This window comes from Mucor velutinosus, assembly GCF_035048745.1.
Source record: "Mucor velutinosus strain NIH1002 chromosome Unknown tig00001547, whole genome shotgun sequence".
NCBI lineage: Eukaryota > Fungi > Mucoromycota > Mucoromycetes > Mucorales > Mucoraceae > Mucor > Mucor velutinosus.
The window spans coordinates 1,320,836-1,342,058 of NW_027041901.1; the positions used below are offsets into that span (position 1 = coordinate 1,320,836).

The 21,223-nt window shown below is 39.3% G+C and overlaps 8 protein-coding genes across 8 annotated transcripts; 6 read left to right on the top strand and 2 right to left on the bottom strand.

Moving 5' to 3' along the window:
* Positions 1-119: 119 nt before the first annotated feature.
* Positions 120-1,403, bottom strand: REX3 (RNA exonuclease 3; the record flags this gene model as incomplete). The annotated part of the gene is made up of 4 exons (XM_064826142.1): positions 120-843; positions 905-1,034; positions 1,115-1,247; positions 1,329-1,403. The coding sequence occupies 4 exons, from the start codon at positions 1,401-1,403 to the stop codon at positions 120-122; spliced, it is 1,062 nt and encodes a 353-aa protein (XP_064687656.1).
* Positions 1,404-1,981: 578 nt separating this feature from the next.
* Positions 1,982-4,630, top strand: ATG11_2 (oligomeric, coiled-coil, peripheral membrane protein; the record flags this gene model as incomplete). Its single annotated transcript, XM_064826143.1, has 9 exons — positions 1,982-2,032; positions 2,095-2,105; positions 2,164-2,206; positions 2,300-2,365; positions 2,425-3,005; positions 3,068-3,152; positions 3,210-3,280; positions 3,332-3,636; positions 3,702-4,630. 9 exons carry the CDS (start codon positions 1,982-1,984, stop codon positions 4,628-4,630), a joined length of 2,142 nt encoding a protein of 713 aa, XP_064687657.1.
* A 123-nt stretch (positions 4,631-4,753) lies between these two features.
* ATC70_006876 (uncharacterized protein) lies at positions 4,754-6,243 on the top strand (the record flags this gene model as incomplete). Its single annotated transcript, XM_064826144.1, has 6 exons — positions 4,754-4,994; positions 5,048-5,264; positions 5,380-5,497; positions 5,553-5,896; positions 5,951-6,062; positions 6,115-6,243. The coding sequence occupies 6 exons, from the start codon at positions 4,754-4,756 to the stop codon at positions 6,241-6,243; spliced, it is 1,161 nt and encodes a 386-aa protein (XP_064687658.1).
* A 234-nt stretch (positions 6,244-6,477) lies between these two features.
* On the top strand, positions 6,478-7,247 carry RFC3 (Subunit of heteropentameric Replication factor C (RF-C); the record flags this gene model as incomplete). The annotated part of the gene is made up of 2 exons (XM_064826145.1): positions 6,478-6,752; positions 6,809-7,247. 2 exons carry the CDS (start codon positions 6,478-6,480, stop codon positions 7,245-7,247), a joined length of 714 nt encoding a protein of 237 aa, XP_064687659.1.
* Positions 7,248-7,384: 137 nt separating this feature from the next.
* Positions 7,385-9,272, top strand: ATC70_006878 (uncharacterized protein; the record flags this gene model as incomplete). The annotated part of the gene is made up of 7 exons (XM_064826146.1): positions 7,385-7,717; positions 7,785-7,920; positions 7,987-8,371; positions 8,427-8,618; positions 8,694-8,821; positions 8,872-9,025; positions 9,089-9,272. The coding sequence occupies 7 exons, from the start codon at positions 7,385-7,387 to the stop codon at positions 9,270-9,272; spliced, it is 1,512 nt and encodes a 503-aa protein (XP_064687660.1).
* Positions 9,273-10,012: 740 nt separating this feature from the next.
* YPT3 (Ras- protein ypt3) lies at positions 10,013-11,311 on the top strand (the record flags this gene model as incomplete). The annotated part of the gene is made up of 1 exon (XM_064826147.1): positions 10,013-11,311. The coding sequence occupies one exon, from the start codon at positions 10,013-10,015 to the stop codon at positions 11,309-11,311; it is 1,299 nt and encodes a 432-aa protein (XP_064687661.1).
* A 7,407-nt stretch (positions 11,312-18,718) lies between these two features.
* ATC70_006880 (uncharacterized protein) lies at positions 18,719-20,131 on the top strand (the record flags this gene model as incomplete). Its single annotated transcript, XM_064826148.1, has 4 exons — positions 18,719-18,940; positions 18,999-19,295; positions 19,348-19,539; positions 19,598-20,131. 4 exons carry the CDS (start codon positions 18,719-18,721, stop codon positions 20,129-20,131), a joined length of 1,245 nt encoding a protein of 414 aa, XP_064687662.1.
* Positions 20,132-20,325: 194 nt separating this feature from the next.
* ATC70_006881 (uncharacterized protein) lies at positions 20,326-20,982 on the bottom strand (the record flags this gene model as incomplete). The annotated part of the gene is made up of 1 exon (XM_064826149.1): positions 20,326-20,982. The coding sequence occupies one exon, from the start codon at positions 20,980-20,982 to the stop codon at positions 20,326-20,328; it is 657 nt and encodes a 218-aa protein (XP_064687663.1).
* Positions 20,983-21,223: the final 241 nt, after the last annotated feature.

Below are 21,223 nucleotides of genomic sequence, written 5' to 3' on the forward strand. Positions count from 1 at the left end.
CAAAATGACTATGTATAAGGATAGATTGATTAAATTAACTACAGGGTGAAGAGAAAGGAAATATGCTATAAGGAAACAAGATAAAATCAAAGAAATGCAATTTTTGTTTTTCAAAAAACTTAATTTCCAAGAGCACGTCTTGCCTTGATAGAAGCAGCTAAACCATCCAACATTTCTTCAGTAGTAGCGAAATCGACACAAGCATCAGTGATGGACACACCGTATTTTAAAGCAGCAGGGCCGGCCTCAGGAACGCTTTGCTTACCCTCATTGATATTGGATTCAATCATGACGCCGATAAGAGCTTTATTACCAGAAGCAATCTGCTCACCCAAATCCTTGCATACCTTGGGTTGATTGCGATGATCCTTGGAGGAGTTACCGTGAGAGCAGTCAATCATGATGTTGGCTCTGATACCAGCCTTCTCACAAGCAGCGCTGGCCTTGTCAACATGTTCTTTGCTGTAGTTGGGGCCATCATTGGAACCACGTAAAATGACATGACAGTCAGGATTACCAGTAGTATGTGTGATACTGACAGTACCGTTCTTGGTAACTCCCAAGAAATGATGAGGGGCAGAAGCAGATCCAATACCGTCAATGGCAACACGCACATTACCATCAGTACCATTCTTGAAGCCAACAGGGAAAGAGACACCGGAAGCGAGTTCACGATGAAGTTGGGATTCAGTAGTACGAGCACCGATGGCGCCCCAGGACATGAGATCAGCAAGGTATTGAGGAGAGATGGTGTCGAGCAATTCGACAGCAACAGGCATACCCATATCAGTAAGCTCACAAAGCAACTTACGGCCAACGCGGAGACCCTTGTTAATATCGTAACTAGAGAATGGAAATCAACATACAACGCACAAGCGCATCCCGGGCAATTTCAAATGCTTACCTGTTGTTGATATCGGGGTCATTGATCAAACCCTTCCAGCCAACAGTAGTTCTGGGCTTCTCAAAGTAAGAGCGCATGATGATGACAAGCTCACCTATGTGCTTCTCCTTGATCTTTAATAGTTTTTGACCTGGAAAGAATGAAAGGAAAAGGCGGGAAATGTTAATCATCCCACACGTAACACGAAAAACTTTTTGATCTACTACTTACAATAGACTTTGGCGGCTTCGGTATCATGGATGGAGCAAGGGCCCACAATGACAATGAGACGATCATCCTTGCCGTGGAGAATTTGAGAGCACTCGTTACGAGCTTCAGTAGATGTCTTTTGAGAGTTTTCAGACTAGCGATACGATCAAATGTTAGAATCCCGTGTGTTTTTTTTTTTTTTTTTTTTACATTTGACATGTCAATTTCAACTTACAGGAGGGAACTCTTCTTGCAAGAAGGCAGGAGTCAACAAGGCGTTGTAGCCAGTGATACGAAGGTCTTCCATCATTTTATATATGTTGTTTAGGTGCAGTAAAGTAGAGAGAGAAGAAGAAGAGAAGAAAAAGTTAACGAGGGGAGTAAAGGGATATTTAAGCGTATTCCTATCAGACTAAAGCAGTCCATGAAATAATGAACCACCACCATCGATGATGAACATGGTATTAGACTAATGACTCACATAAACTCATACTTTTTTTTTTCTCGCCGATTCAAGTATGGATATTTTTACACATGTCAAAAAAGAGAGAAAGAAGGGTTCCCTCTCCCTGTGTAGCCATGCTTTTTTTAGCTGTAAATTTTTTTGAGATGTCGCTTTAAAGGCATCAAATCATGATTTGGTTGAAAACAAACAAATTGCAAAAGAAAAGACCCGACTTTTCGTAATGACAAACAACCATATCCGAGGGCCCTTTTATTTTTGCTAGGTGAAATCTAATGTGACTATATCAATCTGGGCAAGATCAGATAGCTATGCATAGAAATGCATGCAATAAATACCTGTCTATGTGTTTTATTCATGAAGCATATCTCCCTGTTTTCCATTTCTATTTTTCTTTCTTTTCTCTCTTGCCAATCTTTTTCATCATGAGTAACACTGTGTTGTTTGATACTCTCAAGAAGTCGGATCTAGATCAGGTATGACAAATCAAGTGAGAAAAATGTACAGCGTTATATAATGATAATTACATTCTGTATAGTACTACACTAGGTAATGCCGCCGTATACTATTCGCTATAACATGTATGAGTCTTACAACAAGATATTAGTTTTTTGTCGTTTGGGATTTCTCATTTGAATGGTTTGGCACAGGTAAATGTTCCCAATGTTGACCCCTGATTTCATCATATTTGTGCCCCTGAACATTCTCCTTGACTCACATTTAAAAACCCTTAATGAAAAAAGATATCAATGCAAGACTATGGCAGTTTGGGCATCACATCCATCAGTGATAGAAAACGATTATTTCAGGTACTAAAATAGACTGTAAAATAAGCACATGAATCGGTACCTGAATCACAAAATTATAGCTAGTTCAAACACTACGACATCAACAAGACTTAAGCATCATGCCGTCCTCTCCCAGTAACAGAGATTTCACAGACGAATCCTCCGCGTCTTTCAGCTCGTTTGGTGATATGAGAACACCGCAACAACAGCCATCCTCTCGAATGAGGTTCCCATTAAAGACCAACATGATTGGATTGTCAAGTGTATCCTACGTGAAGAAGACTCCGACTATGAACAATAGCAAGGATCAGGTACCACCCAACATATCCACTAGCATGTCTTCTCCAAGAATCAGTTCTCCGTGCCGCTCACCATTTACAGCGAAACGAAATCAGCTTCCAGTTTTTATTCGCAAGCAACAGGAGGAGGTAGAGGAGGAAGAGGAAGATGACAGAGAGATCGTAAAGAACAGCCATTTGAACCCTTATGGGCTGCCTATCAGTAGCAACAATCGACATTTGGCACAGAGGAAGAGCGATTTGAATCAAAAAATCCGTGTTTGTGTGCGAAAACGACCACTTGCTAAGAAAGAGATTGAAAAGTCTGAAAAGGACATTACACCTGTACAAGGTATTCGCACTGTACATGTCAATGAACCAAAGTACGTATATTTGTTGTGTGTATGTGTGTATGCATAATTAAGCAAAAACAAACACGATTTAGGGTCAAGGTGGATTTGACAAAATACATTGAGCAGCATACCTTTAATTTCGATGATGTGTTTGACACGAATAGCACAAACGATTATGTAAATATGGTTGCACATGTTGTATTGGGTCTTCTCATTCCAAGTTGTGTGTCATAGATCTACCAAAGAACTGCACAGCCATTGGTCAAGTACATCTTTGGTGGTGGTAAAGCAACCTGTTTCGCATAGTAAGTTGGTTATATACCATCCAAAGTGAGGGCTCAACGTGATGTATGTAGTGGCCAGACGGGCTCAGGCAAGACGTATACTATGATGGATCCCAAGCACGGGCTCTACATACTGGCAGCTCAAGATATATTCAACATGTTGCAGCAACCTGAATACGGGCATTTGTGTGCTTGGATTGGGTTTTATGAGATTTATCAAGGACAATTGTACGATTTGTTGGCAGATAGAAAGAAGCTTTTCGCAAGAGAAGATGGCAAGCAAAATGTGGTGATTGTAGGCTTAAAAGAGTACCTGATCAAGAATGTCTCTGACTTGATGCAAGTGTTTGAATATGGAAACCAGATTAGAAGCACAGGTACAAGCCATCTCACATGGACATATACGTGCAACTACACATTTACTTACAGTTCAGACTGGCAGGCAGCACGGGTGCTAATTCTGATTCCTCTCGCTCTCATGCTATTATGCAAGTTTTGCTGAAGCCCATCTCAGCAGGCAGAAAGAAATCAGTGGAGCCCATTGGAAAGCTTAGTTTTATTGACTTGGCAGGCAGCGAACGTGGTGCTGACCGAGGCGAAACTGATCTCAAAACACGGATGGAAGGTGCTGAAATCAACAAGAGTTTGTTGGCCCTAAAAGAATGTATCCGAGCACTGGATCAAGACAAGAAACACACACCATTTCGACAGAGCAAACTGACTCAGGTACTCAAGGACTCATTTGTGGGTAACTCCCGCACCTGTATGATAGCCACTGTATCACCCAACCAATCCAATAGCGAACACACGCTCAACACATTGCGATATGCAGACAGAGTGAAGGAGCTCAAGAATGGCGGGCTTGTGTGCAGTAGTAGCAGCGACCAAGAGCTCGAGCAACATATGATAACATCTAGCAATACAATGCCCAACATGACAAAGAAAGAAGACATGGACGACGAGCCTGTGTTTCTACTAGACCATGATGACCTCCACCCATGTTCAGATGCCTTGTTGGACACAGATTTCCCTCATGAATTTTTGTCTACCACACCACCTACGTCCAGTGCATCTCCACCCATCACACCGCCACAGCAATACCACCACCTCAAGAACCAGTTCGATCTATCCATGATTGAAGACTTTATATCCCAGCACCGAAATGAAATTCGTGCGACAAACGAATGCTCTAAAAAGGAGACCCGCTACTTGACTCATGTGTCCCTTGGGCTCACAACTGACAATAGGCTCAAAATGTCGAGTGCGTTTATTGATTATCTCAGCCACCTCGACGATATTCTCGATCAGAAAATGGCTGCCATAGATCATTTGAAAGAAAAGATACGCTTGGTACTGAATCAAGTTGAATAAATGAGTGTTTCACTGCAAATCCTATTCCGGCTTTTGTAATGGTCTGTGTAATCTTCCATTTAATTTGATAGTAAACAATAAAAAACTTGTTTCTTTTTCTTTTTTCCCTTCATCTCGTATACAATGTCTTGCTTATCCGTTTCGTCAAATGGCATCGGCGTGGCCAATCTGCCAAACCAAAAGCACAAAATCGTCACTAGCAAAGGAACCAACTTTACTTTGATGGTCTGTGGTGAATCTGGTCTCGGCAAAACCACATTTATAAACACACTTTTTACAACCACCATCAAAAACTACAGACCTCAGGAAAAGAGACATGATAAGCAACTGGATAAAACGGTCGAAATTGAGATTACTAAAGCTGGTATGTATTTGGCATGTCATATTTGCAGGGAAGAGGTGCTTATCAGATATCAGAATTGGAGGAAAAGATGTTCAAGGTAAAGCTGTCTGTCGTCGATACACCTGGATTTGGAGACTACATCAACAATCGGGACAGCTGGCTGCCTGTTGTTGATTTCATCGACGACCAGCACGAAAACTACATGAGACAAGAACAGCAACCTTCTCGCCAAGGTAAAATAGATATGCGTGTTCATGCTTGTCTTTACTTTATTAGGCCTAATGGACACAGGTACGACATTTTTTTCCATCACACACCCAAGAAAAAAAAAAAAAAAAAAAAACTGGTTTTAACTCTCTCTCTCTCTCTCTCTTTGTACATCTGTGTATGTGTGTAATCTGTGTAGCTTAAAGCCACTAGATATCGAAATCATGAAGAGACTTGGTTCAAGAGTCAACTTGATCCCTGTCATCGCAAAAGCAGATACGTTGACTCCACAAGATTTGCAGAAATTCAAAGAAAACGTAAGTGCTTGCAGCAGTAATTTCATCATTTCGACCCTTAACAACAAATGCTCAGGTCCGTGAAGCAATTAGCTATAACAACATTTCCGTATTTTCATGTGCTGTGGATAGTGAGGATGAGGAAACAACCGTGCGCAATCAAAGCATTGCAAGTGCATCTCCCTATTCCGTTATTGGCTCCACCGAGATTGTTCAAACTGCTGACGGTAGACAAGTACGAGGCCGTGAATACAGCTGGGGCGTTGCTGAAGTCGAGAACGACGATCACTGCGATTTCAAGAAGCTTCGAAATCTGTTGATTCGCACGCATATGTTCGAGTTGATATCCACCACAGAGGAAATTCACTATGAACACTATAGACAACAACAAATGGCAACTCGTAAATTTGGTGAGCCAAAGTAAGTTGCATGTCGAGAAAGATGGGGACAGTGGAATAAATGCATATTGGATAGACTCAAAAAGAGCGAGAATCCCAAGCTTCGTGAAAAGGAGGAAGTTTTGAGAAAGACATTTACCGAAAAGGTCAGAAATGAAGAAGCTAGATTCCGTCAATGGGAGCAACAGGTATAGAGAAAGACTTGCTTATACAGATGCATGTATGCTAAATTAACGGTAGCTTATCAATGAGAGAGATCGATTGAATAAGGATTTAGAGGCTCAGCATGCCAATATCAAGCGACTTGAGGCTGAATTGGATCAGTTATATCAACAAGGGGGCGGACGTAGCCATACAGTGAGAAGATAATAGTCAAAGCCTGGAGTCAGCTATCACATAATATCCTTATTTTTTATCCAACATCTAATCATAACTTTAATAAATATCAGCGTTATCTGATTCTCAGGAACAGAACAATCAACATGACTGGAATTCATGCAACACAAGCCCCCCGCCGCGGTAGATAATTTGAGTTTACGCAAATGCGACGACATGTGAGCAACGATTGTATCGTTAGGTTCTGTTTCTGTTAATATAAGAATCATGTCAACTGCTATCAAGCCCGCCTGGAAAAAGTGGCTGCAATCATCACTGCAAGAAAACATTGCTAAATTAGGCACATCAGCAACGTATGCCTCAATTGCCACTGTAAAAAAGGACAACACGCCAGCTGTGAGAACCGTGGTGATGAGAGGTTTCGTAGCCGAACATCACACCGAAGAAACAGGCTGGGAAAGTGATCTTCTCGTGATAATAACTGACAAGACATCTGATAAGGTTGAAGAAATTAGAAATAACCCACATACTGAAATTAACTGGTAAATGACATGCTAATGAGAGATATTCGCATTATTAATACAGGCAATTTATAAAGGTACATGAATGGCACCATGGAGCAGTTTCGTATAGGTGGAACCATCGACATTGTAGAATCAAATTTTGATCAAAGCAAGCTAAACCATTTGCACTCAAGTATGGCTATGCGTCAGTCCCTTCAAGATATGGACAGCCATAAAAGCTTAGCTTTGCAGTCGTTTGCTAAACAACAACAGCAAGAACAGCGTCTCAACTGGCAAGCAGAAAGATTACGTCAATTTATTCAGTTTGGAGCATCCATGAGGGCCAATATGGTGCATAGTCAGCAAGTAAAAGAGCTCGAGATTAATGAAATTGACCCCACTAGTGGTTGGTATCAAAACAGTCAAGTGCAAGATCTTTTGGACGAAGCTTATGAGAATTTTGTGCTACTTGTTGTAAAAGTTAGCTCTGTACGTCATTGGTCTCCATCAACAGGAACCAAATCCATGTTATAAGCTTGGTCACACGTTTTACAATAAAGAGAGTAAAGTTTATGCTTTTCTGCTAGATATAAACTACTGAGTAGTATTAATTAAATGGGAAAATCATCTCTTTCCTCTTCTTTCCTTTGTAAAGTGATAGCACTGCAGAAATGACCATGACTCAAATTGCACCTGAGCATAGCCAAGATGATTCGACATTAGCATCCAGATACAAATTATTATCTCCAGCACCTCATCATCCAGCAGCGAGCAATACAAATCATCGGTCGCTCGATTCAATATCTCCAGCTCCAAGCAGTAGACCAAAACTTCATACTATTCACAGCTCAGATACATCTCGGTTCCCAACATTGGAGAGGCTGGAGAACTCGATGATGTTATCTAAGAATTCAAAAATTACAATTGAGCCTGTTACATTTCCAGGAGACCATACCAGTAGCGGAAGCAATAACAACAATATGACTAGATCAAATGGGTCACAGGTTTGTTTAATAGAGAAACAAGATTATGTATGAAATGGATCTAAGCAAGTGTTTCATGTGTCGTTAGAGCGATTTGAAGAGCATGCATTCGACCACCAGCAATCACAAGAAGAGAAATCAGTACAGAAAGAAAAAGAACCATCACTCAACACCAACAGAGATCTTTGCAAAGAACCTCAGTGAAGCAGTACTCGGTGTAGATGGTATAAATATACACAGCTTGATCCAATTAAAGAAAAATATAAGGTTAATCACCATGTTCTTTATAGATTCGTTTGAAGATGGCTATGTCTACAATACAAAAGGAGGCTTATATCCTTCACTTTCACCTCCAATTCCATTTGAATCCAAAAGTAACCATCGCTCAGCTACAAGTAGTAATGATGAAGCCAACAGCTATTTCTCGGACCATTACAAACAAAAGTTCAGAAGACCTGGACTTCGGTCAACAGTATCCGAATTGCCTGCAAGAGGAGTCAAATCAGTCTATTTGGACTCCATGTCTTCCAAATTTGAGAAGCAAAAGTTTCGTAATTCACATTTTCGATGTTCATCATCATCTGGAGAGGAAGGAGAAGAGGAAAATGTGTCGCTATTATACTACTCTTCATCGAGTTCAAATACGAGGCGTAAACGATTGTATGAGAACAGGAGGTATGGTGGTTCGAATCAATCTTTTGCGTGATATATACTCACAAGCTGCTAATAGGAAAAAATCAAGAAAACTATTTGCAATGTCAGTCTGTTGTGGTTGGCTATCTATCATCAGTTGTATTTGTACAATCATATGCCTCTCTCTAGTATTTTTAGCTAGTCCATTACAATCAGTGGAAGCCATCACATTCAGCAATGTGCTGGGAACTCAAAAGCAATTGATTTTTAATTTTCATGCAAGAGCACGGTAAAGTGTAATGCGATCATTGACTCTAATTCTCACCATGCTTACTAACTGCGATTGCATTACACTGATATTTAGCAATTCAAATGCATGGAAAATTCAGATAGCACACGCAGCTATCAGTGTTTTTGCAGCAAGTCATTTCGTTCCAACGTCAGGCATGATGAATGAGACTAGTAGTAGTGTTAGTAGTAAGACGAGACAAGGTATGTTGTAATTAATGAAATATACGGATTATTACTGAATCTGTGTATAGAATACCTTGCCACTATCAATAAGCTGGATGATCCCTTGATCTTTGAGGCATCACCACTATTTTATTTTAGATCAAAATCGAGTGTTTCAACAAGCCAAATTCAGATCAAGAATCCAGGTGAAACAAAAGGAGATACTAGTGGGAATGAGAGATGGTATGGTAGAAGGTCTTTGCTCTATACAGACCCAATGCTTATATTTACACTTTAAATATGTAGGTCATTACTAATAAGATACCCCTATGAATTGACGTTAAGAGGTGTTTTGAAGTACCAGCTATTCCCTTATATCAGCAGCAAGACTTACTCGGCAAGAGTGTGCAAAATAATGCAGGTTGATCCAGCCACTGGTAGTATCAAAGAAGTCCCACTACCCGAACAGTCTATTTGCGATGAAGCTTGATTGAATATGCTATTAAACGTACACAAGTAATCTGGCATAGAACTCAAGAACCATCTGTAAATGTAGATACGTACTTCCATTAATGAGTTTTGCTACAGTATGTGCTGTGGTGCATTCACTATTATATACCCGCTCTCTTGATTTGAAGAGCTATAAGCATTGAAGCGCATCATCTATTCCTTTGTAACTTGCAATAAACCGAATCGAATATTTATTTGCTGGTTGCCGTCATATAATATACTCAAATACTTTGAACAAAGTGTCGTCGTGATCAATCAGAGGCATATAAATTTAAAACATTCAACACCGGACAAGGCTCCATTTGTTCGTATTTACAAGTATGTTCATAAAATTCTGGGAAAAGAAGAAAAACGACAACCTGAAATAATATCAAGGAGGATGCTTACAATCGATCTAACCCTCTCTCAAATAAGATTAGAGTTAATCGTAGGTGAAGATAGGCGCACTCAAAATCATCCAACCAACAATGAGATTGCAGCCATCATTCCCAATGAATATTCTGGTACACTATTTTCAGAAATTATTGGGACATTTTTAAAAAAAATTGGTACTAATTCTGAATAAATATTGGGTCAATTTATAATTAAATTTGGGACAAATCTTGAACTATTTTGGAACACTTGCCTAATTAATATTGGGACACTTTTCGAAATTATAATGAGACAAAACTAAATGGGATTTGAGATGAAATCATAGTCGCTTTCTTCGTTATTCATAACATGTCAGATATCAGAATTTACTACGAAGACGGAATAAATGCTCCAGTCGATGGGCATGGAAACGAAGCTGTTGAGATGGATGTAGACAACGAAGCCTTCCCTCTCGGTAACATTACCAACTACAATACTTATGTTGATAGGAAGCCACCTGAAAGAGAATTGACCGTACTAAAAAAGAAAAAGATTAAAAATAAGAAAAATGTGCCCAAGACTGAATATAACAGCTACACAGACAAAGACAAGGCAAGATTCTTTATCCTTATCTACGACCATGGCATGAATCCTAATCAAGCTTGGAAAGCGCACGGCCATATATCAAGAACAACCGCTTACAGATGGTACGCAGAGGATCAAAAAAAGGTTAACAAAGAAATTGAGGACGATGAAGAGCCAGTTAAGAGAGCAGGTCGACCAAAGATTTTGAACGAAGACCATACGAAGCACCTAAAACTAGAATTTGAAGATAATCCATCAGTAACAATCGAACAAGCTCATGAGAGTCTTGTTAGGGCTTTCTCGGGTTTGACTATCAGCCAAACGACTATTTACAACTACATGACCAATGATCTTGCCTTGACTTTCAAGAAAGCTCATTTCCATTCCAAAGAAAGAAACTCGCCTGAAAACATTCAAAACCGGTACGACTGGGTAGTCAAATGGAGCCAAACCGACATGGATTACATGTCCAACTGTGTTTTCATTGATGAGTCAGCTTTCCATATTAACTTGAAGCGAACAATGGCTTGGTCAGAGAAAGGAACTCGAGCTGAAGTGCCTGTACCTCAAACAAGAGCGAAAACTACCACTATTATTGGCGCAACTAGCGTATGGGGAGTGTTGAATGTTCAAGTGAGGTTGCCTGGAACATCCAACAAGAAAAGAAAGTTAGCTGGCACTTCTTCTGGAAAAGCAACAACAACTGTGGGTACTGTAACTGGCCACTACTTTAACTTTATTGCGAAAACGATTGATATCATGGACCAGCATGAGCAATTCAAAGATTTTTATCTTGTTATGGACAATGCACCCATCCATACAGCCAAGGATATTGAGAGGTATATCATTCAGCGAGGTTACAGATGTGTTTACCTCCCACCATACTCCCCTGAGCTTAATCCTATTGAGCAATTCTGGCATGTGGTCAAGAGTAAACTCAAGAGGGAGAGGCTCTTAAAAACTGAAACACTTTCGACCAGGATTACCGATGCATGCAATGATGTATTGTACAGTGATCTTGAAGATTCTGCTCGCTACTCTGTTAAGAAATTCGATGTTTGTTTGGCGAAAGAGCCATTGTAATAAATGAATTTTACTTTCTCTGAAAATGTCTCAATGTTTTTTTTATATGTGTCCCAATATTAATTAGGCAAGTGTTCCAAAATAGTTCAAGATTTGTCCCAAATTTAATTATAAATTGACCCAATATTTATTCAGAATTAGTACCAATTTTTTTTAAAAATGTCCCAATAATTTCTGAAAATAGTGTACAAGTTTAAAGATATCCTCACCACATACCCAAAGCGCTTTTTATCCAGTGGTAGTAATTTTTTTCAAAAGAATTAATCAAACGTATACTGCCTACATGCCAGGCTGAAATGTTACAAATCATGATTGCGAGGCTGTGATTACATATATTTTAGTGGTGAGCCAGGCTTACTGGAGTTGTCAGCTGTAAAAATGCCCAACAAAAGCAAAATAAAGTATCCAGATTAAGCATTAGTCTTTTTAAATTCATGATCCCTATTTAATCAGCATCCCAACCTCATTGCCATCGTCAGGCAGGCATTTGGGTCAGCCAGCAGTAACGCCGCCCGCCGCTACACTTGATTCAAACTCAAATATTTTTATTGCTCAAGATTGGCCAAATTTTGTTTTTTTTTCGACTTCTTTAATCTATTCCATGATATTCGACTACATAAACTGTGATGATCACCCTACGCTTCCTAATACAGTCCCTGGTGGTAGGGCGAAGTGGTAGAACTCCCGTATGCCAACGGGAGGATCCCCGGTTCAAATCCTGGTGAACGCAAGTTGTTTGATTTTTTGACGTAGTACTGATGTCCTCGTTTGGTGTTTTGTATTCTTATCCATTATCTATATTTTGACGATTTCCGCAAGACTGTATTGGCTCTAGGAGTCGCACCTTATTAGTAGTAGATTTCTTTCCCAACTTAGTTCAAAAATATCTTATTCCCCTTCATTGCAGACATTGGGTCCACCAACAGTCTTTTCTATCCCTCAGTATGACATTTAAAGGACTTTAAATAAAACCTGGAGCTCGTCTCCCCTACAAAAAACGCTTCCTAATACATTTTTGAAGTACTTTTCAAGGCGCTTCCAATGGTGCTAATTGTAATAGGTATTATGACTGAAATTATTGAGCAATTTGATGAAATTTGAAACGAGGTTTTTTAGCGAAAATAGCCATATTTTGCATATGAAAATCTCATAAAAGTGGCTTCAGAGGTTGCTTTGGATCGAGAGAAACATTTTGATCCAATATATACCATAGTAAAAGTCGTCATTTTCAAGGTGAAAAACGCGATCGTTTGATTTTCGATGAAAACCATGAGGTACCCCTCATGGATTTTGGTCGATTTTTGGTCATGTTTTCTTTGGCCCAAAAAGTGGCGCAAAAGCGTCATGTAGCTACTGCTTCTCGAGTATAATTGTTTGGCGTCATTCCGGTGGCTCAGAAAGGTCTACATGTCAAGATATGAAGGCTTGAAAGCTGTCAAATTTGGTTATGTTTTGCGTTATAGAATTTATTTACACGGCATGAATCACACCTCTAGCAACTGTGCTTTTCTGGAAGAGCAGCTCTGCAGCCACTGCAATTTCTATTTCGAATAAAAGGAACATTGATTTTGTTACGGCTAATTCATGCAAGTTTTGAAGCGCTATGTAGTTGGTAAGCTTATTAATAATGGAAATGAGAAATCGAATTTGCGGCTTGAGCACTACGGTTCTACGCCTTTGCTTTGCCACAGTAAAACCTCCACTAAGGTCATTGTTATCAAGTATTAAATTAGATGCTTAAATATCATGATTTTGCACTTTTGCTTCGCTACGGTAGAACCATCCAAAAGCTCAATGTTACCTAATACTGAACTAAATGCAACCTTGCTACACTCAATGACCGTATCGCCCTGCAGACTCTCACCTTTAACATTTCAAATCAAAGATAGTAGAAATCTGCTATACTGTATAACTAGATTTTAAACAATCAACTATTACTAGCAATGGGAATGAGAAATCGAGCTTGCTGATTAAATACTATAGTTTTGCACCTTCGCTTCGCTCCGGTAGAATCTCCCTATAAATCAGTGCTATCCAATGTTGGATGAGATGCTTAATCGCCATGATTTTCCGCCTTTGCTTCGCTACTGTGGAATACACCCAATCTAATGACCAATATTCCGATAGTTCATCCAGCTACTAGATTGAGATATAAACTGTCTTTGCACTAGATTAGATGTACTATACGTATCTATACTATAAGAAGGATATGAATTTCAGAAACGCCAGTACCATAAGATGCAGACTATATATGACACCACAAACATGGATGGCGCTATCGACTTGAACTTGTAGTCCGACATTGAATACGGATGTTCGTCATATTTGGATAAACTCCAAAATTGATGCAATATTAGCTTGGTGCCTCAATGTGCACTTCACGATCCACCCTATTATAAGACACATGCTTATACCCATGATACTGGCTATAGATACATTATGTACTACAGACTTGTACTATATATGAGATATGTTATAGACACACTTCTTACAATATGCTACAGGCGTGCCATATGCCCAGATACATGCTAAAAATGTATACTCAACGATATACACTCAGACATGTACTATTGATACAGAATATACAGTATAGGTTGTTCCTATCGGATGCATGCTATTAGGTCGATATTAATAATTTTCATACAACGGATAGATTTATTTACTTCATATAAGAGTCTAAATCTTTATCCAAACAAAGCTAAATCATGCTTCGTTTGTTGGGGCTACCTTTTAGCATGAATAGACATTAAATGATCTGATTTGAATTATATGTCTATTCTCATCAGTAAAGCTTTTATCCATTGTTGGAGTATATAAGAAGAGTCATCTATCTGGCCAGTAGAGATTCATCTTTTTACTTTTCATCGGTCAGTTTGATAAATATACCTTTATCAAGTTGATTTTCTTGTTTTTATATATTCTTTTTTCCGTGAATTTTAGACTTAACAAAGCCTCTAATTCCGCAATTACACTTGATGGAAACGAAATCAGTAAGCATCATCCAGTGCAAGTATTCTAGTGTCTTTGTATTACCAATATGCTTGCCAGCTCTGCTTACGTATCGTCTCCTTCACCAGCAACTTCTAAAAGTTACCACTGAATTCATGCAGCTATGCTACATAGAAACTTGGCGAATGTATTTTTAGATGGAGATCTACGGTACATCGCCTCCAGTTTGTTTTTTCTTCTTTTTCGTCAATCGAAAATTGCCATTTATTACAACCCAAAAGGTTTTACCATTCTAAAAGAAAGTCTTCATCAGTAATTGCTAACATGAGAGACTTTGAAAAGCGACGAACAACAATAGCGTGACAGTATAAGAAGGGCTTGAATAGTCGAACTGCAGTAAAATTTCGGCCTGAATACAGTATTTCTGTTCTAAACGATTATCAAAAGTGGCACGCTGATCCGATAAACATCTCGTTCAATCTAAGCAAGTTCTTATATTCAGTAGTGCATACTACTAATAGTAATGCTCAAATTTCGAATTACCAGTGGTACTATACTTCAGAATTAAAATATAAGCGTCCACTACTTAGAATTTGGGCTCCCTCCAGTATAGAACATTTGGATTATCAAGTGAAACTATAGCCTACTAATACTTACTCATTTGGCAGCATAACATACTGTGCCTTAGTTTTAGGACAAACTTTGTTCAAATCTAGTCATTTTCAAGCACGAATAACTTATGCCATAAAGCGTTTTGGGCGCTTGGAATAGCACCACACGCCTCCCCTTGGCCACGCTTTTCTTCCTGATGCTTTACCTCAATTTTTTTGGGTCACTGCAAATTCATGAAAATCATCCTTTTTACATGAGTACTAGCAAGGGAAACTTCTTGAAAATCAAACAATCGCGTTTTTCACCCCAAAAATGAAGACTTTTCCTATGATACATATCAGTACAAATTGATCGTAAAGATAAAATGCAACACTGGAAACTCTTTCTATGAGACTTGCGTACACTAATTTTTGACATAATCACAGAAAACCTGTTTTTATGTTTTTGCAAATTACTCATTATTTTCGGTTTTATAGCTGGATGTAATCAGCACCATTCGATACGGCTTTTTTAGTTCTCTAGAGATGTATTAGAAAGTTTGGTGTTATAACGACAATTTTCATAGTAAAATTTAGCAAAAACGTTCGACGGATGTGAACTCAATTCAAGTTTGAACATGAAAATGCCACTGCACAATTTCAAATTATATTGCCGCTATTAAGACAGCTACGGTACAAGACCGAGACTAAATCTACTGGTCGTGACGTCGGATAGGGTGCTCTCTCATTTTTCCATACCCTCCTTTTTGCAAAAAGCGCTTAGCATCAAACCATGGTCGTTTTGGACATTGTTTGATTAATAATAACACTCTAACATCTGATAACTCTGACTTGTACTGTTGGAATAACTTGATACTGCTTTTTTGATGTGGAATATGCTAGGTACCATTCGATAACGAGCACTGGGAGGCGTAGAAGTAACACTAATTGAGTTTGTTTATTAGGTTTTAATAATAATTTTTTGCTTCTTGTTTGAGTGAGTACTGCTGCCATTACTTCTCTGCCATCTCTGCTGCCTACTTCTTTGGTCTTTATCTGGTCTCTGCTGGTGGCGTTCGTACTTTGGTTTGCCTATGGTGCTGGTGTTGCTGCTACTGCTACTGCTAATATGGTCTTTTCTGGTCTACTGTATTTGGTGCATGCTCTTTCTCTGCTGTCACTCGTTCTCTGGTCTATCTACGGTGATGGTAAGTGGTAAGTATCTTTTTTCTTCTGGTCGCAATGATATAAAACGTCTTTGAACGTTTGTATTATTGCTTCCTTTCTCATGATAATGCATTCATGATGTTCTCTTTGTTGCGTTTTTCTTCTTCTTTTGTTGGTTGTGTTGCTTTACATCCGACTATTACCATGCATGTTGCTCATGTATGGGTTTTTGTTGCAACAACAACGAGCTGTTCTGAACATCTCTGATGTTGTATTTGTTATACTTTTCTTTGACTCACTTTGCGTGAGCATCCCTTTTTTGCCTACGTACTACTCTACTCCTATAGTAACTACCTCTTTACGTTGTGTGGATGTGCCTATCCCTGAAGCTCAACAAGACTCTATCCGAGGCTAGGAGGTAGATAGGCTGCCTCCACTTGGTTATCACTACTTACTTTAGTGATGATTGAGGGTCTCTATGCCTGAATTTAAAGCTAGGTGGTGTAAGTAAGGCATGCTCTAGCACCTGGGGGAAGTTTGATGATAGCAGCGGCTATATTGCTATTATAGCGGCGCTTAAAATTTTGCCTCACATCAAAACAGGGGGAAACCCTCGCAAATTTTTTTTAGGTCAGCGGAGTTTTCAAGCAATATGATTGGCTCAGAGGTTGAGACAGCGATAGGAAATTGATTGTTCGTATCTGTTGATTACCCAGATTTTTTTCATGAATAGAGCAACGATCCACTGGCATATAATTACCTAGTTTTACCATAGCTGCTCCAATGCTATTATATAATAATGTTATAAAATATAACGACTTAAAAAGACTTCTTGAAATGATAGAATAAAATAATCAAAATACTCAACAAAGTAACATTGCTCAAAACGAAGCATGACTCAAGACATATATGCATAGCACCTCTGCTGTGTTTACAATAAATTATTCTGTCGTATAATAATATACTTGATATGCTAAATTGCGAATTCTGGTGAAGGGTAACGGTTAGCTGGAGTTATAATCTAATCTTTTTCTGATCATTTGAATTCTGTGTTCCTCAATAATTTTCACATGTTGTGCTGTATTCACATATAAGATTGTACCCAAATCACAATATTGTAGATTGAATGCAGTGATACATTATGCAGATATGAAACAGATGTTAATAAAATCAATCAGCACGTAAACGATTACCATGATATTCACATACGCAAAGTTCCAGTAAGCTAATCTTTGTATGTCAAAGAATAATAGCAGACAAGGAATGTAAAAAATCAATGTTATCGAGAGGAATATAGATATCTTTAACATAAGTGAAGATCGATACTAAAATTTAGCAGGAGGTCATCATTCTATACAGATGTATAAATAATCCATACATTATACATATAAATAACAGTAGACATTCAACACCACTGTCCTAAACTAAAAGATGTAATTAATGAAACCAGGTATATATTGGATGATTACACATCAAAAGAACAACAAATGCGGCCTTATTGATCTTTTCTGCTTCCTTCCACTTTTGAATCTGATTATTTGTCAACGTATTGGTATCCTTTAGATATTGCTTCACAGGTGATGCCAGGACATCGGTTTGACCTCTGTTCAAAGAAACGGATATTTGATTGTTTCGGTGTTGTTGTACTTACGTATGATGTCTTTAAGTATATTATAATCCAATTAACTGTCATCGGTAATGAGTATTTTGGTAATCTTGCATTGAATTGCAAAGTGTGTTGACAAGATTACAGGCAATACCAGGTGCTTCAAAAGGTCTGATATGATGGCGCGTAAGCTCTTGTTTGCAAGCGAGAGCTGCTGAAGATCTTAAAAGTCCAATAATCACAAATTATGGTGAAGCTTTCTTGAGGCTGTGAGTACAGCTTTCTGCTGCAAGCAAGCTTAGCGATGCTTAGCCTTTTCTGAGCGAGGGGCTTCAACAGAAACGTAGGTGCAATAAGGTCTAAATCCACTTCTTAGGATAGGCTATGGCTAACGAAGAAGAGCAGATAATGAAAAAAAGGCTCACCAAATTTAAATTAGACCACGATCTGCGATTTTCATAGCTCTGTCGTTGTTGCACCATATCCACCTCTAGAAGAGATTGACTAATCCAAGGTGGTATTGCAAAATTTGAAAATAAAAAGACGCTCAAAAGACAAGCTTGATAATGTATCTGAGCACTGGAAACTGCACATTCACCTCGAAGCAAGAGCCCATCCTAATCATCATCGGCCATCGAGCTTTCGCCCATTGTAGCTGACAGCGAGGTTTGTGCAAGCTGGAAAGATGTTTTTTAATGTTTAGTTTGGCATCAAATCATTACAGGTGAAAGCTACCATTCTAATGGCTAGATTTATGCTCCAAAATGCTATAAATTATGCCATCACGTATACAGTGTATTGTGGAAGCGAGTAATAAAGTCATCGAATACAAGTGGTCATGACACATTGGTACGCAAAATTAACACAACTCAAGTGCCTATTACAGAAGGCGTTGCCAAGCCTTGACAAACAGGCATTAATACACTCATAAAAACAACACCCCGAATAAGACATGTTGCCCTACGCATTAATTTGCCCGGCCCCAAGGTCTAGTTACCGCTTTCCTATTTCATTATCACTGCCATTACCAATTTATTAATGCCCTTCTCCGCTTTCCATCAATAACCACTCTCTTTTTACTTTCATTATTGCGAAATGTTGGAATCTATTCCCGGCAAAGTCTTTGTTGTGGGTGTAGTGCTACTCATTGCATTCGTATCTTATTCATCGCAACTGGTGTTGTTTATACCTGCGTATGGCGGATGGAACTACACAAGCCTCACCACGCTGTTACCTTTAAACCTGCTAGTAGGCATGGTGTTTTACAACTACTATCTCTCAGTAACCACAGATCCTGGAAAGATACCCGTACATTGGGTAAGTTTATAATAGCTTGCTATTTACGGCACGAAATTTAGCATGTTTTGGTATTCAGGAACCACCATCGTCTCTCGTTGTATCAAAAGAAATCACTTCAGAAGGCATCACTGGACCAAGATACTGCAAGAGTTGCAATGTGTACAAACCACCAAGGAGCCATCACTGTCGTTATTGTGGACGCTGTGTGCTGAAAATGGATCACCATTGCCCTTGGATAGACAATTGCGTTGGATACGATAACTACGGCCACTTCATGCGTTTCATCATTTACGCAGACATCGCCTGTTCGTATGTGATACTGCTGCTGATTGGGAGAGTGAGAGCCATCATGGATGCAATTCGACATTTTCAAGTATGTGTTAAGCTCGTTGTCATTTTCATTGTACTTACACAATGATCTATAGTTCGATGCGGAGCCAGACACAACGCAAATCGTATTCATGGTGCTCAATTTCGTGCTCGCTTTTATTGTCGTTTTTTGTGTTGGCATCTTGACATGCTACCAACTCTATTGCATGTCAAAAAATCAAACAAATATCGAATCTTGGGAGAGGGGAAAAGTGGAGGGACTTGTCAAGCGAGGAAAGATTCCACCCGTAAGTTTGACATGCCACAGATATATGGCTACTTTTGGTAACCTGAAAACTTTTGTAGGTCAACTACCCCTTTGATATTGGATTTTACAGGAATTTATGCGAAGTATTTGGTCAAAATCCATTGACATGGCTATGGCCCAAGAAAATGCAGGGTGATGGGTTATCTTTTCCGGTTACGCCAGAGACAGATCCTCGTTTGCCTTACTACTGGCCGCCAAGAGACCCAGATGATCTTCGTCCCTCCATATTTTCATCTCGATACAAAAGACGACTGGAAGCCCAACGACTGTTGGCGGAGGATCCCGATGCAGTGTTGGAAGAATCAGACGGATATTACGATTCTGGGAGTTTTGTGAGTGACAGCGAAGCCGAGTATTCGATCGAAGATGAAGAGGAGGGCATGCGGCATTTGGTGAACAATCGTCTATACGATTTATCAGGCACTTACTTTGATGATACCCCACCTACAGGCCAGCATAGACGCAACACCCATGGACCAGCCATGGATGATAGTCTCAGCAGTGACAGTGATACAATCCCGCTGTCCACATTTGCCTCCAAGAAAAAGATTCCCTCTTCAAAAGAAGATTAGCCTATAATCCATTGAATTGTCTAGCAAAATGGAAATTCACTCTATTTTATTGTAATTTTTTCCTGAATATTGTTGTATCAATGGTCTGAATAAATCAATTGCATGTATATATAACATTTTTTGTGCTTTGTTACTATGTATAAAAAGTGGTGGTGTAATAAGTATAATAAATATAATTGTATGTATAAATGTGTTTATCCAGTCAAAACATCAACCAACACTGTCCAAGCACCAGCGACACCAGCACACACAGCAGCAGAGATGCCTGCAACTCGAGGGCCAGCTGTACACTTGAAGATGGCACCAGAAATAGCACCAGCAGCTAAACTGTTGAAGACATCATGGGTGCCTCTTGAATAGTCGATCAATGAATTGGTACCATTGTAAATCATAGCAATCACGCCAACTGCATTACCCACACCAGGGCCTCTGCGTGTGATTGAGTTGAGAGTAGTATTTAAACGCACTCTAGGAGCACCAGAGCTCTTTTTGAGACCCTCCATCATACCGTAAGCACCACCCAAAGTCAACCCTGCCAAGTAAGTGGTACCTGTACCGTAACAAAGATCGTCAGACCAACCACGAGAAGGTGCCAAACCACTAGATGTGCCAACAGGAGCATCTTCTACTTGTAGAAAGTCAAGGCCCTGCAAAGACATGGGTTGAAGTCTATTGGCGTCAAGAGCAATACTTGACATGAAGTCGGGCATCTTTTCATAGCCACTGTCGTCCCCAGCATTGAATGAAGTCTCTTCAAAAGAATTAGATGTAGGTGAATACAAGTCATCGGCGTCTTGTTGAGGTTGTTCTGCGGTAGGCACAGTGCTTGATCCAAAGCCAAAGATTCCCATTTTACCTTTTGTTTTTTTTTTGTTGTAGTGCGGGGGTAAAAGAGAAAGGGTTAGTCCACAAGTGGGTAAAACGCTTGTATACCAAACTGATCTATTTTGTATTTCCGAAGAAAGCTTCAACTCAACTCCAATCAAAATTGACATGGCATTTACATACACTTGATTTGTCCATGGCGAGTATCTTTGAGACTTACTTGCGGGGTGGTGCTGTCATGGAAGAGAGGCATCAGGCAGAATGTCA